Here is an 18514-nt window from a genome sequence, read left to right as displayed (position 1 = left end):
TTGGTTTTTGTATTATATGATTTATTTATTACATTTTATGTGGAGTGAATAAATAAAAGTATATTTACGGTGGCCCCTAGAGACAAAGCAGCACGTACAAACTCCAAAACACGTAAAAACTCAGAAGCACATAAAAACTCAGAAGCACGTAAAAAACTCCAAAACACATACAAAAGACAACAGAAGTGCTCCAGGATGCTGGGCGCAGTGTTGAGCTTTTGTTACCTCGTGGCTACACAAGCCAGGAAGTACCAACGACCGGATTTGGTGTGTGGTAATAACAGGTAAATGAACATTTTTTTGAATTATTTGAATATATATGAGTGCTTGTGTATAAATACACAAACAATACACATGTGCTTTCAATTGTGTAATTTAACTGATCTAGGTAGCTCTGTTTTGAAGTTCAGTTAACGCTAGAAATTTGTTTTGGAGTTTGTGCATGCTTTGTCTCTAGGGGTCACCACATATATTTATATAAATAAAACCACTTTATTTTTTTTTACATTAGTAATTCCTTTTGTGCATAATTTTATATTGTTGTTAATAATAAATTAATTAAAGCAACAAAACAACCCAAAGAGCCGGTTCGAAGCCGAAAGAACCGACTCTTTTTAGTGAGCCGAGCCGAAAGAGCCGGTTCTCTAAAAAGAGCCGGAAATCCCATCACTAGTCTGTGCTGTGATAAACATCTGATATCTCAGTTGTTTTGACCTGAGGGGGTCTGTTTGTCCAGATGAGACAAAGAATGCTGCGCATTCAATGTTGATATGCACAAAGACAAATTCGTGCAGACATATGCAGACAGAAAACAAAAATGCTCCCTTCAAATTTCATTCTGTGTTGCAATATATTGGCAATGAAGGTGGAAAAACATCCGTCTCACCACCTTTCACACAATAACACACGTCTGTTACTGTGGACTGTCTGAAACAAGAGCTAAACATTGCCTAAAAGACCAGCCGGAGGAAAAGTCCTCCTACATCAACAGAATAAAAATCCAGATTTAACCTGAAGGGAGGAGGAAAAATAAGTGAGAGAGAGCGAAATCTTAAATTACAGCCTTCTGTTATTACTACTCTACTACATACAGACTGCTAAACAAAATTAGAGGAGTCACCAAAGCTAAAAAACAGTTGAACACCTGGAGATTTGTTGGGCTTCTTGCCACTTTCATCATTATACCAGACGAGGAAGTCCTAAGCGCTCGAGTTAAAGGCAGTTTCTTTAAGAAGTTTCACCTCTCGTGTGAAAGGCTTCTGATGGGACGCCCCAGACATTTAAACTCTAGTGAGGTTATCACCTCAGACATCGCCCTAGGAGTCCTACCCATCTTTTAGTACTGAAGAAGCCTTTTGGATGAGCGGTGAAACATCTTCAGGAGCCTAAAAAAGAAGTCTAGTTAAGACGACCGAGATCTGGAACTGAAAATGCACACAGATACTGCTAGCCTTGAACCTCCCCTAATCTCTTTATCATTTGCTTCTGAGGAGCCAGACTTCCTTGTAGTGGTCTCAAGCAACGGTTCTCCAGGTTGTCTAAAGGTTTTTCGCTCGTTTTCACTTCTGCCTGACATTTTCAGTTTGTTAAGCCATTGAAAACTCAACTATGAATCATTCAAAGATATAAAAGGGACCAACCTTAAGAGATAATTCAGTGTTGTGTTTACACATACCAGACAACTTAGCAAAGAACCAAATTTAAATGTTATCTTTAGGCCCTTTGTTATTAGCAGACTGTCACAAAAATAATTTTTTTTCTTTACTTGAATCTATAAAAAAGGCCAAAGATGACATAAAAATAGCATTTTTGCACCAATTCCACTGATTCCCAAAGAACTATTAGCTGAAAACTTGGCATACTGACCCAGTATGAACCTTCCAGATCCCTCAGGTCATCTGGATCCGGTTTTTTATTAGTTCCCAGAGTCAGAACCAGACATGGAGAAGCTGCATTCAGCTTTTATGCTCCTTATATCTGGAACAAACTCCCAGAAAGCCTCAGATCAGCTGAAACACTCAGTTTATTTAAATCCAGGTTGAAGACTCACCTGTTCTCAGCTGCATTTAAATAAAGCACCAAATCCACACTTTTAAGCTTAAATTTCAAAACTTATATTTTAACTACTGATTTTATCTACTGTTTTTTTTTGTTGTATTTTTTTTAAATCATGCTTTTTATTGTTTTTGTTTTTTAATGTCTCTGTAAAGCACTTTGAATCACCTTGTTGTTGAATTGTCCTATATAAATAAACTTGCCTTGCCTTGCCATATCTCAGCATGGTGTGCACTGTGTCCTTAAAACAGTGAGAGAAAATTGAAGAAGAGGGGTATATGCATAAATGAATAAATGCATTACTAAGCAGTGGATCCTGTGATTTTATGCCCTGCCTCTCTCTGCTATATCACTCAGCGATGTGAAAAATGCTCAGACACAGCAACGTGTTGAACATTATCCTGCGACTGCTTACTAAAGGCTTAGCTGCATACCAGCCGGCACACTGAACTGAGATTAAGGGTTAGGGTTAGACAGGCTGTCCTGAGCCCGCTGCCCTAAACTGAATGATTACAACCAAACATGAACAAGTCCCAACCCGAAGACTATAACAAAGTCTCAACCTTCAAGCAGCTCTTTACAAGGTGTTTCCCCAAACTGTACTAAACTTCTTACAAAGATAAAAGTCCAAACACACGCATACTAAAACACAGCAGCCTACATCTCAGTGTAAAGTACAAACAGTATGTGTTTATCAGGATTTTATATGACTCTAGTGTAATACAGGTTAAAAAACGCAGATATATTGGGGATATCCCCATTCAATGACATCATAAAGAGCCAAAGGCAAAAAAAAACCCTTTTAGCTCAACTAGGATCACTTTCACAAAGACCAGGTGTCGACAACCCTCAACATCAAAAGAGCCATTTTAGCTCCTCCTACTGTAATTTAATTGAGAGAGGTTAAATTAAAACATACAGTATATTCATTAATAGGTTTATGCTCTTTATTTTATGTAATACAGTGGTCCCTCGTTTATCGCGGTAGTTACGTTCTAAAAAATAACCCGCGATAGGTGAAATCCGCGAAGTAGCCAACTTGGTTTTTTTTTAAATTATTATAGACGTTTCATGTCTGTAAAACCCCTCACTACACACTTTATACACTTTTCTCAGACAGGTATGAACATTTCCTCACTTTTCTCTCTTGTTTAAACACTCTAAAAGTTCAAACCTTCGTAGAAAAATATACCGAATAAAACCAAAGGTGCCCGCGGTTGCCTTTGAACTTCAGAGTCACACTGTTAGCGGGTCAATTTGACAAGCTTAACACTTTCTGTACTGTACAGACACGGCACGAGATTGATTGACAATGGTCTACAGCCAATTAGAACGCAGAACACAATGTGTTGTATAAAAAATAAAAAGCTTGCAAAATTGCACAAAAAAAAATCTGCGAAACAGGTGAAAGGTGAACCGCGTTATAGCGAGGGACCACTATATTTAAGTATACCTTACAAACTGTTATGTATATTTAACATGTGAGTCATTATAATTTTCAAATTTCTCTTGATGTTCATACCAGTGCAATGTTACGTTCTCCATCTGCGTTGTGTCACATTGAATAGGAAAGCATCACCAGCCTATATTTTCCTGTTATAAATGACCACCTCTGCAGCTCCGTTATGGTGTCTTTCAGCTAAGTGTTTTAAATTGAAAACTTCCAGCTGTAGTATTTTGACTTTCTTTCTTCTCATCATCCAAATTTCCAGCAGTGAAGACTAGTATACTCATTTCACAAGATAATTCGATGTAATGTTTATAGCTTTCTCCGCTGTTGCCGAGTGGCATAAAATCCAAGCAGAGCATGTATGCATGCAACCACCTCCTAAAAGAAATTAAAGCTGTAATAACATCACAGTACCTCTCACACTGCTCATGAGAGACAAGAGACGTAATTCTCACAGCCACACGAGGTCCTCGTCAGGACTTTCTAAACAAACCGCAATCATTTCATGCGGGGGCTGAAACAGACGAGCGGGTCTCACTCTTAGATTTTGTCCTTTGCCCTGAAACAGCTCCGTCTGGACGAGTTTATAAAAGGTAATAAAGTAACTGTATACTCTGAAATATGTAAAGAAACATACACACAAAGGCTGCTAGCTCCCCTTTTTTCTCTATGTGGTCGTCGGGGAAGCCCTGTTTCCTCCACAGCAGCATGATGAAAGAAACAGGTGCTCATATTTGGGGAGTGTGGGAGAGAGAGAGAGAGAGCACTGGAAATAGTGAGGGAGAGAAAAGTAGAAGAAGAGAGAACCAGACACATCCCACGCTACTATTTTTCTATGCAGGCACAGACTCACTGAGCTGTGTGCTTCTGTTATACTACAGCACTGTGAATATCTGTGTCTTATCACTCCTTGCCTTTGCTTGCTCTCATGCAGTCCTGTTGTTGTGGCAACTCATGTGAGATAAAAAACAAAACGAGTTAATGGTAAAGTGATGAGTCTCTTTGTTAATCAGCGTAACAATATTCTTCTTCTATAGTGAAAATGGCTGTGGATGGCTGCAACCCTTCTTTGTGTGTTATTGTGGCTCTACAAGCAGGACGTGTGCATCAGGTTAGATTAGGAAAAGGCTGTGAAGAGTTCAGTGCTGCTGTGAATCAAAATCAGTGTCCTGTGTATTGGACTATGATGATCACAGTGTGATTGGTAGTGAGAGTAAGGAGAGGTGAAGGTGTGGTCTGGAGAGAAGAGGAGTGGAAGTGAGGAGAGGTGAGACAGAAAGTGTGAATGAGAAGCAGACGGGCGAGGAGCAGAGGCATATACAAGGGTTCACCCAGAGGTGGGCAATATGTGTAACAGCTAATATCACAATATGTTTTTGCTATATCCCAATACAATATATATATATATATATATATATATATATATATATATATATATATCACAATATATTTAAATAACATCTAAAACAAATGTTGTTTTTAACCATTCAGTGCTTAAAATTGCCCTTTTTTATTTTGCTAACTGCTCACTTCTGCAGTAATAGTTTTACAGCATGTTTTGCAAATTACCGTGTTTTGTTCGACATCCTCCTTGTGAAATCCATGCTCAGCGCTGTATGCCAGGTAAAAAGTTTGGGAGGGGGGATTAATGATGCAGAGTGTGGGAGAAAAAAACCCTCACAGTGAACTACATGCAGACAGCTTAATATTGTCATGGCAAACTTATATTCAATGGTACAATAAAGCCATTTTAACCATCGTATGTGGAAAAACTCGCGATACAGCGAGTATATTCGATATATCGCCCACCCCTAGGTTCAACCATCCAAAGCAACACAGTGCAAAAGAGAGGCGAAGAAGAGGGAGCAAGCAGGGTAAGGAAGAGTGTAAGAGAAGGTTTAAAAATGTGATGTATGGCTGGAGACGGGGGCGCTGACAAAAAGACTTGAAGCCGAGCTGAAGGCATTAGGATTTTCATTGGGAGTGACCAGAATGGACAGGATAAGAAATGAGTACATCAGAGGGAAAGCTCAGGTTGATCGTTTTGGAGACAACGTTAGAGAGGCGAGGCTGCAGACCTTACAATTTAAAATGCCTTTTATCTGAAATTGAATTGATTTCAGGAGTTTTTTCAGATGTGCCTAAGGGTCACCCACATTAATCTTCCAACGACCTTCAACTGTTGCCAGACTGTAGGCTATGCTGATATACTTGTCAGTCAGTCTAGTTACAGCCTCTCCTCCTTCCCATTCCACTTTCTGGCCTACCTGGCCTTCCGCCCTCCGAACCGCACTAGCTTTAAAAGACTTCTTTGTCATGACTTGGACACCACCCTGATCCACCAACTTTTCTGGGTCTCCTGACTCCCCTTTTTGCTCAGCCTGGTATAATGACTACCCAAGCACTCATAGGATTAAAGACTTTAAGATACTCCCTAATATCTTTCTTGGTCAATAAAACCGCTTTAGTCATGTCTTCTCTGCATCTGTGTTTAGCCTGTTCTGGACATTCGGTCCCTTCTCTTTGGTAATTTTATGGGTACTGAGCCACTCACCCACGTCTTTGGGCCCTTCGAGCTAAACAAACTAATATCTGGGTGCTAACTGTCACTGCATCATTGTTACTGTCCATACATACAAGCATAAATAGATAAAACCGAGGAACATGTAATAGTTAGGGTTGGTGAAGACTTTAATTTCATTAATTGAGTGCAAAGTTTTACAGCAAAGTTCCTCATCAGAATGACAACAAAGAAACATGAAAAAGAGAAAGCTGACATACCAGCAGAGCTGAAAACAAGCTGAGCACAGTTTAGAGAGGGAAGTTTTTACCTCAGTTTAAAACTTTAAAAGCCCAGTTGACAAAGTAACGATGACAACAAAAGAAACAAGACGTTATAACAGGACGAGAGGGCAGTAAAGAGGTGCTTAGTAATATGAGGCCAGTCTGCTCAAGTTGTTGTGTGCTCAGCTCAGAGCTGAAAGAGTGAAAGGGAAGGGAAAGGTAGAAATCTGATCAAACGAAGCCACTGATCACAGACAGATTAAGCCTCACAAGCTTCTATTCTTCTCACAAACAAAATATGCAAAACAAATGAGTGGAGAAACGTGATGTCTTTAACCATACATCTCTCTTCATTTTTGCCCAGTAACTTCTCTTTATTGGTGCTTTTTAGTTTATTGTTGTTTTGCTTTCCATATGAAACACTTTAACAGATTTTTCTCATGCGTCGTAAAATCGAAATTATTTTTCCCCACTAAGCAGCAGTTCGAGCTTCCTCTGTGCGGCAAAATTCCCTTTTATTCTGAGAAAAGGAGCAACACAGGACAAAGATGATGTCCTTTCAGAAAAGGAGGTCAACAAAACAAGAAGAAAAGATAAGTAGGGGTCTGAGGAGGACAGCATGTCTTGTGACTGTTCTGAGTAGGTGGATTTGTCAGGTAGCCCGCTGAATCACAGCCACACACTCCATTCAGACACAAGGGGGAAAAGAATCCCATAAGATTCCCACATAAACAGTTTCATGGCAAGTTCTGTTACATATATTTGAAATTTCCATCAGTGCAAAACATAACTGGCTGCCAAAAAACTAAAAAATCAATAAAACACAAATCCCAGGTCTGAATCATCACCAAAAGCTCATCACATGATCGAAACCTTAATCTCTCCACCAAACCTTCAATCCTCTTAAAAGCACAACCTCCTTCCATTTAAAGAGAGATCTCCTTCCCACTTTAATGTTTTCAGTGATGTTGCTAGGCTACTGAGAAGTGCGAACAGATCAAAGAACAGGTATGACTAGACTAGAAGTACAAGATGAAATGGATAAGACACCGAAGCCCTTATGATGGCAGCTTACATCTATAGCAGTAACGTGCGTCTCCACGTAGGTACCCTCAACTTTAACCAGACTGAAATCTTACAGTAGTGAGAACTGGGAATGCAATGACACCAGAAATTTAGTAGTCTGTACCAATACCAGACCTCAATACCAAAACTAAACAACCACCACCCCTGAGTCCTCATAAGGAAAAGAGGAGGAGAATGGATGGATGCTTTAAAACAATGATGTGGTGGCAGATCGTTTATTTAAAATGTTAATTATATACTTAGTACCCTATCATGACTGACAGTATTTCACTGGAAAATAAGGATTTATTTACGTTACACTAACAAATGCAAACTGCAATCATCTGTATTTTTTGTTCAATATAATTTTCGCAAATTTCAGAATCACAATGTAATCTGATCCTGAAATATCGCGATATAATTTTGAGGCTATATCGCCCACACCTGCTCTATAGGTAACATTGCTGGTTTTATCCATATAGTTATATAACTATATAACATTCATAACACATATAGCATTCATTCAGATCTCAGTATTAGCTTGTTGTTGGCTGCATTAGGTTACGTCTACATGCACATGCGTTTTTGGCCATTCGTCCACACGTAAACGACATTTTGGTTCACTGAAAATGGAGCGTTACAGAAACTCTTGCCAGGGTGGAGATTTTGAAACACTCAGCTGTTTGTGAGCTTTTGATTGGCCAACATTTCTTCACGGTTAAGGTTATATCACCACCTGTTGCTTTGGCATGGTATTGACATTGCTTCAGATCGGTTATTTCACATTTTCATGTGGATTAATTTATTTTTTTAAATTCCCATTTTGAAAAGTACTTGTGTACATTAGGCTGCAGCCTTCATGATTACTTGCTGATTTCAGGGTTAGGGTTAGATTCTACTACTACTAACCCTGCTGTTGCAAAAATGACAAAAAGCATTTAAATATCACTTTTATTTCAACATCATGTGTCCTTCTACTATTGTTGCTCATGCGAGAGCTGCTACTACTGCTACACCTACTGTAATGTAAGTTCAGGTACATCTTCTCCTTCTAAAACTACAACTACTACTGTTCTGGTTGATCTTTTACTGCCAATATAATCAAACCCGCTACTACTGCCACTACAGTCCCTACAAGCCATCAGTTGATGGTGCACTTCAAGTAGACACTGATATCATCCCCCTGTAACTCCCTGATCAGCCATCCTTTGGGGTAAAGTCCTTATTTGTGACTTTATCAGCTCTACTATCACCTATCTCTAGTTTGGTTGCTCAGTGAAGTGAGATTTTCTGCTTATAGCTATTTGAACCCAACAAGAAAACCATCCTCACGTCCTTCCAGTGGCTTCCTGTTAATTTCTGTATGACCTTCAAAAACCTTTTAAATATCCAAGTCTATCCAAAGTCTGATCCCTGCACACAGAACTCCTCACCTCTTAAAGCACCACCAGAAAAAGCTGGTATGATTATTTGGCTTTATTTAAATTCTGTTTACTAGAGTCATTTACCTTTTGTCAGTTTCCCTGGTTTTGCTCCTAGTATACACTAGGGACGGCTTTTAATACGTATCATACGTACTTTTTTTATTCTCTGGATTTTAATTTTTTCAAAATGTCAAATAAATGAATACACCTGGTAACACAACATACATCACTGTGGTCTCTACTTCTACTGCTTCTACTACACCACTGTGAGTACACCAATCCATGTAAATCTGGTGTCCACACTAGCCTGACATTTAAAGACCCATGAAGAGGAGGCAACAGGGAACTGACTGGATGCTGTTTCAGTCTGAATTAGCAGAAAAAGAAACTCATGGAAAATCGTGATGCAGACACCCACGTCTGCGACCTGTTTGGGTCTTATTAGTCACAACATATTGCTCTTATCACGTAACAATTTATTTACCAGATGGAAATAAAAACGCAAGCCTTGACTAGCAAATTGTTGAGGAGGTGTTTGAATTCCACAACAAGGAGAATGAAACTGAAAATTGTGGGTTTAGCTGAAGCTTTGCAATTGATGCAAGTGCTCTGCTATTACTACTGCAGATATATTAGAACAGTGTTTCCCAACCATTATGTGCCGCGGGAAATGATCAGGTGTGCTGTGGAAGATTATCTGGTTCCACCTGATTGGTACTCTTAAGCGATCGGCATGAGTCGCGGGCAGAACAATTGCATTCTCTTCCACTAGAGGGCAGTACAACTACCTGCTCTAATTAAATAGGTTGCAAACTGTCAGTAAAACAGAAGAAGATGAAGAAGAAACGCTATTATGCTGTGAGAGGACACAGCGTGTGATAGCAATAGAAACAAATATTTTAAAAGAAAAAGTAGTAAATCTAGCCCTAGCATCAGTAGTGTTCAGAAGAAAGCAAAAAAGGTATACTGGAGACAAACTGAGCCAATTCCGGTCTACCAGGTGAACAAAATGCTTTTTGTGTCATTTTTGTTTGGTGGTGTGCCATGTAATTTTTCTAACGTGCAATATGTGCCGTGGCTCCAAAAGATTGGGAAACACTGTATTAGAGTACTACTATTACTATACTATACTACTGGTATCCATTTCTCCAGGGCTACAGCTAAATCTGTCATTGTTGCATCTTTGGCTATTTTCACTTTGGCTTCTACATCAGGTCTGCTTCTTCATGCAAAGAGAATAAATGACAAAGCAGCAAAGGACGGGGGAAGAGAAATGTCTGTACTCAATCATATAGCTAATTAATAATTAGCTTTTTAGCTTTTGGTTTTGCTCCCATTGACCACCTGTTAATCCTAACGGCATCCGAAGGTCATTGACACCACTGTGTAAGTTCTGCAACAAACACACAGGGACTCTGAAGGATGAGCAGGTTAGCAACAAATTAGAATAATGGAGGTTTGTCAAAGTATGTTTAGGTGACATTAAGGTGCCTCGAATAGATTCATAAGCGTGTAAGAGAAATATTAATGTTAGATAGAAGTACTCTATAAAAGTATTGAACACGTAGCATTATATAAGTACCACACCATTTACACTATCTTGATACTAGAATTTCATATTGAATACCATTTTTAATACTACGGGAGTGGAGGGGTAAGGTTGGGGTGGGGTATGACAACAATTTTAAAATTTTTAGGTAGTGCCAAAAAACCAAAACGATAAGTATGTGAGGTAGCAAACAGAGTTGATGAAGTTGGCGGCTGCCATTTTTGCCTGGTTGCTGGTAGAATTTTCTTAGCTTCAGAGTTGGAGTTTGACACAAATAATTGTGTTATGCTTTTAAATTAGTCTATTATAATGTTACAGAAAGTTTTATTATTAGGCATGACCACTAGCTGCTACCTTAATGATAACTAAACAGAAGCTATCTGATAAAGGAGGGGGGGGACACACATGAGAAACTGGGGCTGTTGTGGATGGCCACAACAATAAGCTGAACTCAGTTCTGCTCAGTATTAATTTTATCTCTTTATGAGATTATTGGTGTTGCAATCCAAAACAATCCCAGCTTCTCATGTGCCCCTTGAGTAAATACCCACCACTTTGATAAATCTACTTCCAACTGGGGTTGCAGCTGTGGATGGATCAAGATTTTTGATTGGCCAAAGATATTATACAAGATGCACATTATGACACAACATCACAACCCCAAACATACAGCCAAAGTCATTAAGAACTATTGTCAGCATAAAGAAGAACAAGAAGTACTGGAAGTGACGTTATGGCCCCCACAGAGCCCTGATCTCAACATCACGGAGTGTGTCTGGGATTACATGAAGAGACAGAAGGATATGAGGAAGCTTACATCCACAGAAGATCTGTGGTTAGTTCTCCAAGATGTTTGAAGCAACCTGGCGAGATCCTTTAAAAACTGTGTTCAAGTGTTCCTGGAAGAATTTATGCTGCCTTAAAGGCAAAGGGTGGTCACACCAAATATTGATTTGATTTAGATTTCTCTTTTTGTTCATTCACTGCATTTTGTTGATTGATGAAAATAAATTATTAACACTTCCAAAAAAGCATTCTTTGTTTACAGCATTTTTCTCACCTGCCTAAAACTTTTGGACAGTACTGTGTCCACGCCCACAAGCTTTACAATACTCCAGCATTGTTGAAACCTGACTTCCTGAAATTCTCCAAACTGTTGAGGGTTGTGAACATCATCTGCTTGAGCTGCTAATGAGGGGGAAGGGCTTTCTGACTGCATCACTGCTGTGTAAAGCTGTTTATTGACTGGACGAGGCAAAGACGGAACTGTTGATGCTGTTGAGTATTAATTCAAATGGTAATTGGATAATAAAATGAATCTTTCGACAAACCTGCAGGGTACACGTATAGTTGATTCTAATATTCAAATATATATCCATCCATGGAAGTCTTTGGGGAGTTGCTCCCTCCACTGCTGCTTGCTTATGGAGCCTTAAACTAGATAAAAATGGAATTTGCATTCAAGGACAGACACAAAGGTGGAGCAGTGGGAGGCAGATACAGAAGGTGAAAGGGGAAGGAGAAGGTAAACAGGTGAAACTTTTCCACTAATGTGGTGCTGACACACTCAAGAACTGAAGAGTGCCGGTGCCAGAAGCCTAGTACCAAAAAAGGGCTTGATGAAAGTCAGAGCTAGGGGAATTTTGGCAAGAAATTTACCAGGTTCTGTCCATGTTTGTTGCTGTGATTTTTTTCTGAACGTTACCACTTCTGCAAATGAGAAGGAGTTCCAAGAGCAAATTTGTTTTGTTGAACTTACATGATGTGCAGGCTGATTTATGGTGGTTATAAATGTGATTATTATTAGACATGCAGAGGATTGATTGAATGATCAGTACATCTTGCATCTGGAAAATTCCTGCCAAGACTGATTATTGTCATCGTCATCATCATCATCATGGCGCTACATGAGGGAATGAGACCGAGTGCAGTGGATGGGGGAAGACCGATTAAAGAAGAGTTGACAAAAGACAGAAGATCCAAGGAAACAAATCGGGGGACAAAAATGAGACCAAACACCAAAGAAGAAGACATCCTGGAAGCTGCAGCTCTGATGTGTTAGCTGATACTCCTCTGCCGATCTCCAAATCTCCACAACGTGAGGATGTTTTGACTATAACTCTCACCACAAACACACACACACATACATGATGTAGAGCAGACAGATGCGCCCCTGCACAGACTCCACCTGAGATGTGGGTCACGTGAAGGGCGAGCGGGTGTATATAGGTGTGCGCCTCCCTTGCTGCTCAAAAAGCATGCATCAAATTAAGTGTGTGTTTGTGGTTTGCACTGCATGACGGGTTCAAAGGAAAACCTCCAGGTATACATTACCGCTGAACCCTCTCACCTGGCTGAATGGAGATTGATATCTGTGAGGATTAATACACACACACACACAGAGAGAGAGAGCAATAAAAATGACTTATGACGCTCTCTCCTTCAAATTTAATGAGAAACTCTCTGCACATACACCAGTCTGTTTGTTTTAAACCTGAAAACAATGTCAGCTTAAGTTACAGGAACATAGCTGCTTTGTCTTTGATTTTAGGGGTTTTTTTTATCCCGCAAGTTTGGAAATTTGGAAAGACATGCAACAAAAGATCATTTCTTTCAATCTCTTGTGCAAGCAGTGACATCAGGGCAGACTGCCTCCACTAGGGGGACTCAATGAGCGCTTTAATGGAGAAAGGGGAACTTTGATTCCCTAAAGAGTGTTCTTTCACACTAAATTAAAGGAACGCTCCAAAACACACAGCTAATTTACTATTATCTATTGAGACATTAATGACCATTTGTGAAAGTTCAGTGACTTTTTTGTGTATCATTCCGCTCAAATGTCATAAAACCGTTAATATAGCAAGTAACTATGTTAATTAAAGTTTTTTAGTTCATTTTCTCTTTTTTCCACCCTTTTAACAGTTTACTTCAAGGTCCTTGATAAACCTTCATGGCCTTGGTGAAATATTGCAGTAAACTTAATCTCTGTCATACCGAGACAACTTCCAAGCAAAGCAGGGAAGAGGTCAAACCATAGTTTTGATATATTACAGCTGAAGGAGAGGAAAGAGCTTCTATCTGCTGATTTATTCTTCATCTCTAATCACTTTATAAACTCTGATTTTTTAGTCTTAGACCTCATCCTGTGCTGTTTTTGTTATTTCACAGGATGCTCATACTCTGTTCAGTGTTCCAGTTGCCATCAAAACACTGAATCTAATCCATAAAATCTTCAAAAACACAAATGTCTCCTGCATAATTTGAAAAACATGAAAAACCCCACTCATACCACGCATAGCTGTGTTAGAGGACTTGACACAGCGGGCAGACCTGATTGGACACGCCTGGTGTGTGGTGGGCGTGCAGTCACGCCTCATTAATAATTAATGAGGAGGGAATATTCATGGAATATTACATGAGGAGCCAGAGTGAGAGACACTTGCACTGATTTGGTGATGCATCGGCATCCAGACATGTTAGAGATCTACAGCTGAGGATGAGGAGGCGCTAGTTTAAACAGATGTGGAGGGCGAAGAGAGGAAAAGTGCGAGCGCGCTCATACACTTCCCCACCTGTGTTGCTGTTTCTGAATCATCTCTCAAATGCAAAGACTAATCAGCTGCACTAAATATGGGTTTCATTTCTCTACACTTCAGTGTGAGTCTGAAAGCAGCTGCTGTCAACTTAAAGCACACCTGCACACACCTGGAGAGAAAAACGCACAGTTCCCTCTTTCAGGACACCCAAACAAAATTACGCACAAAAGACTGAACAGCAGCCCCGCTGTTCGTGGTTCAATCCGAACACAAGCGGGCTCTTAATTAGGGGGAAGCATCGGCGCGCCGCTTTCCCTCCACACGCCGTCTGAGTTCTTGACGCGAGAATAGAAATAAAATACAAACACAGGGCGGAAAAAAATAACCGCAGGTAAGCGAAACGCGAAGATGCGCACGAAGGGGGGCAGGACAGAAACTCCGTCCGATTTCCCACCAAGAAAATCTGCAGGTCCTGCGAAGGTGATCCTAGCAGTCAAAAAGCCATGAAAGCTGAGCGCGGAGGTGTATCATTGGTGTAATTACATGGTTTTTATTTGTAAGTAAAACGGAAACGGCAACCGGGATCATTATTATTAGAGCAGAAGCACTTGTTATAAAGCAGACTCTCTATTTTAGAAACTTTACTCGCTCGCTGAGGAAGCCGGTGGGTCTCTGCAGGTTCTCCTGCAGCGGGGAAAAAATCAGTACAAGGAACTGGAAGCTTACTTACCGCAGAGTCGGATCGCTGCACCTCGGCGCACAGGACTAGGAAGAGCAGAGTCGCACCGAGCTGTCGCAGGCACTTTGAGTCTTTACTCATCTTTTGGGGGGAATAAAACAAAGATCCGCCTGCGTTAGCACTGTACTTTGGGGCTCTTTATACGCGTGTCATAGCCCTGCTCCCCCCCACGCACACTGTGGAAAAAAAATAAAGAAACTCGTTCTTCTTCTCGGCGTGTCGGCGGTTGTTGTGCTTGCAGAGACTCCCAGTGGTCCTGGCTCTGGCACCGTGCGCCTCTGCAGTTCCCTCTCTCTCACTGAACTCGTAAACCTGCCCACCGGATCTACTTTCCACAAGCGGTGCGCAGTGATATCAGGGATGTGCACCTTCCCCAAGACAGATAATTAATTAAAAATAAATTTGGGGTGATTTGCGAAACAAGATCTGGTCGTAAGTGTGAGCCACGAAGGTCCAAATGCCCAAAAATGTTTCGCGTGTTAAAGTATGCTGTAAATAATCATTATGTTTGAGCCTCGCGGATGGATATTCTTTCTCCTGCCTATCAACTCCAGACCACCGCTCGAGGCTGTGAGTTTGACATTAAACCTTTTCTTTTCTTTTCCTTAGGCCCCGGCACGTTACATTCCTGCCACTTTATTACAGGTCACTTTCTCCCGACGAAGGAAAGCTGCTAGTAGAATAGTACAGAATAAAACCTCGGTCCTATAAAAACGTACCTGTTGTCTCGCATAAAGACTGTTGCATGAACTTATATGAACACATGCTGCTGAAGTTACTGTGTGATCAAACTGTATGTGCACACACTGGGACTGATAAGCACACATAATCACAGTAAGCAACCATCTCAGCATCCAACCTTTGCAATATTACACTATCTGTATTACAATCACTGGAGTGAAAGAAACCAGAATCAAGACCTGCAGTGGAATAATTTAAAGGTGCACTTTTTGGGAGGATTTTATCGTGAATTTTTAAAGCATCACAGTTTAAGTGATTCTTGCATTTTTGTATTATTTAAAAGTCATCTAATTACAAGTTGGACTTAACATTTTCTCATCTTAAAACATGAAATACGTTGTGTAACTTTCTAAAAACTTTGAAAGCTCTACTGGGTTTATGGTTAGGATTGAAATTGGGACTGTAGAAAATAAACATATGAATAAAAACTATGTAGCAAGTCCAAAACTGAAGAGGACCTAGTTAGGATCCCTGTGGTGCTCCACAGCTAAACAACCTGCAGAAAAGTCTATGCCAGAAACACAAGACACAAAAATTTAAGATAATACACTGTAATAAAGGATTTTATAGCCCCCCTAGGGAGAACACGGTGTTGCAAAGCTAAAAGGGTATTCTGCTTAATTCAAGAAGTTTTATGCATTAGCAGAGATCAGGGCAAATACATGTGATCCCTAACACTGATCTGCGGTTAAAGTTTTTAAATGTATCATAAGGAGGATGTTTGGGTGAATGGTATGAAAACACATTTATGAATTTTAAGATCTATCATGTTGATTCTTTGGGGACTAATTTTGCATCAAGTGTCCTAAGGTCATTGTAAACTTCAGTAACCACCTGAGCGCTAACAATGGTGGGGTTTTGTTTTTATGTGGAATAAAAGTCTTTGTAGTCTCTGAAAGAACTTCTGTATGTTGTTGCTTTTTCACTGATTAAAACCTGGACTGCAGACTTGCTTTACACCGCTGTGCCTCCTTTGCTGGTCCGAACCGTACTAGGTATGTGGGGGTACCTCGGTGGCAGTCAGAGGCATGGAGGCATGTGCTGGCCCCTCCTCTTCGCTGAGGCTGCTGAGTTGAAGCGCACCAGTACGAAGTGCGCAGCAGCGACTGCACCGCTGAAACTTGGGTGAGTTGGACAAGCTCTGATTTTTATGAAAGAAATCGCCAACAAAACGTGTGATTTCAACGCTGGCTGGCTGTTAATGCTTGGAGCTTTATGTGTTAAAATTGGGGCGTTTGTCAGTGGGACTACTTCTCTCCCTCTCTCTCTCTCTGTCTTCGGGTAGATGACAGGGGTTTTTTTGGAGCCGTCGATGAGCGCGTTTGAAGCGGTGCCTTTCTGGTGAAGATAAGGGGATCGAGCTCTACCTGTGGTCCCCGCCTTCCGCCAGTCGGATCAATATGAAAGTCCTGTAAGGGTTTATTTTTTGATTTCTTTTTAAAACGGCTCTGTAAACTTATTTCTGCAAAGTTAGTTTTCGGCTTTGCAGGCTGCCTCTGTCGCTGCTGTACCTGTCGACTAATAAGTTCGGAGAAATAACTAAAAGACTTATTTTTGTTTCGCAGGATTTGTGTGATCGCGTTGACCTTCGCGGCGAGGTCTGCACTCGGAGTAAGTCCCTTTCGTTTACTGTGACACTGCTTCAGGTGGAGAGGATCCCCGCTTGGTTTATTTAGCGCAGATGAAACTCTTAAACAACCGATTTAGATGGAGCTGTGTTTCGTGAAAGAGCAGCTGAGCTGTGACCAAAATGGGGAGCTTGGTGTCTCGTTAAAAACAAGTGCGATAGCTGCATGACTTACGGTGTTACAAAGTTACTGTCATACATCGCCGACACACAGGTCACCCATGCTGTGCATGGCCTCTGCCTGAAGCATATGGTGATACTTTTATACATTTCTATTATATTTTCTCTAAAAAATTGTATTTATTAAATAGAGTCAGTTTTTCAGTGCTATTTGTTATTGTCATTTAAAGTAAATAACATTTGCAGACGAGCTCGTTGCACCGTTTGTGCCAGACACTGCACGGTATGTGGGTCCCTTTTTTAAGCTTTGAGCTGGAGTCCACATTTTTGCATCGAAAAAAAAACCCCATTTCATATTTGAGTGGGCCCGCTCGCAGTTATTTGCAATTCAAAGCCCGCCCCGCTGATGAATATTAAGAATTAGGAGGATGCCTTTCCAAGCCACACCTTTTTTGCTGACTTGATGAGGTTCTGCAGAGGGGATTGAAAATAGTGGAGGGCTTTGCTAGTTGCTAGTTCAGACCCACTTTGTTTCCGTTTATTGATCATTTCAGTTGCACTTTATAATAAGGTTCGCAAAATAGGGTGCAATTCCTCTAGAGGAGAATGGAATATTAGATTCAAGATTCAAAGATTCAAAGTATTTATTGTCATGTGTCACAAGAGAAAAGGCATTTCTTTGTGCAATGAAATTCTTTCTTTGCTGTCCACCAACAGATGCCGATTAATGTATACAATAGAAATAGGACATATAAAAACAAATAGTACAAATAAATAGCTGCAGTGCATTTTATCTGAAACTGCAGTGTGTGTGTGTGTGTGTGTGGGGGGGGGGGGGGGGGGGGGACTATTTTCTAATCTTTTAACCTTGCCTTTTTACATTCACTTATGCATTATATTTCTGTGCATCATTAATGCTTTACTATTCAGTTGTCCTCTTATATTACATATAAAAATGTGATGAGGACAGCTCTCTCTCTCTCTTTTCTGCTTACAAGAAAAATTAAACAGCAAAAGCTGCAGGCTTTGGACCCAAGTGATCTTATAACACATCGTTCCACGCCCTGTCAAACATCCATGATGCACACCTATTTAATGCATAATAAAAGTGTAAAAATAACCCCAAGGTTAATCCACTACATGATATGGCCCGCACCCCTAAAACTACAGCATACCTACAATGATGCCTACCTACCTATGTATGATGTAAAGGTTTTTTTGTTACTCTTACTAAGTTATGCACTATTTAAAATTTGATTTGTATCTCCTGTAAAATACCTAAAGTTACAAACTTCTTAAAAATACTTCTAGTATAATAATTTTTCCTAAAGTGTTCAGTATTGTGCAGTATTTGTTAGGAATGCATCTCTACTGTGCTTGTTTACTGTTTTAAAATTAGATTATGGTGTGCACTTATCCATACA

The 18514-nt window shown here is 40.2% G+C and overlaps 2 protein-coding genes across 4 annotated transcripts in view; one reads left to right on the top strand and one right to left on the bottom strand.

Moving 5' to 3' along the window:
* Positions 1–14884, bottom strand: part of col4a5 (collagen, type IV, alpha 5 (Alport syndrome)) — a 60239-nt gene extending 45355 nt beyond the window's left edge. The window contains exon 1 of the mRNA XM_087835304.1: positions 14594–14884. Coding sequence (XP_087691430.1) covers positions 14594–14683 — 90 coding nt within the window. The 5' untranslated portion in view covers positions 14684–14884. The remainder of the gene's footprint in view (positions 1–14593) is intronic.
* A 1508-nt stretch (positions 14885–16392) lies between these two features.
* col4a6 (collagen, type IV, alpha 6) overlaps positions 16393–18514 on the top strand; it is a 145206-nt gene continuing 143084 nt past the window's right edge. For all 3 annotated transcript variants that reach the window (XM_087835292.1, XM_087835288.1, XM_087835284.1), the window contains exons 1-3: positions 16393–16468; positions 16629–16754; positions 16909–16954. In XM_087835292.1, the coding sequence (XP_087691418.1) occupies positions 16744–16754; positions 16909–16954 (57 nt within the window). In that variant the 5' untranslated portion in view covers positions 16393–16468; positions 16629–16743. The remainder of the gene's footprint in view (positions 16469–16628; positions 16755–16908; positions 16955–18514) is intronic.

Source organism: Neolamprologus brichardi, chromosome 3 (assembly GCF_056152115.1).
Source record: "Neolamprologus brichardi isolate AB-2024 chromosome 3, ASM5615211v1, whole genome shotgun sequence".
In the NCBI taxonomy this organism is placed as follows: domain Eukaryota; kingdom Metazoa; phylum Chordata; class Actinopteri; order Cichliformes; family Cichlidae; genus Neolamprologus; species Neolamprologus brichardi.
The sequence above is the reverse complement of the archived record's forward strand: the minus strand, read 5'-3'. Positions and strand labels throughout refer to the sequence as shown.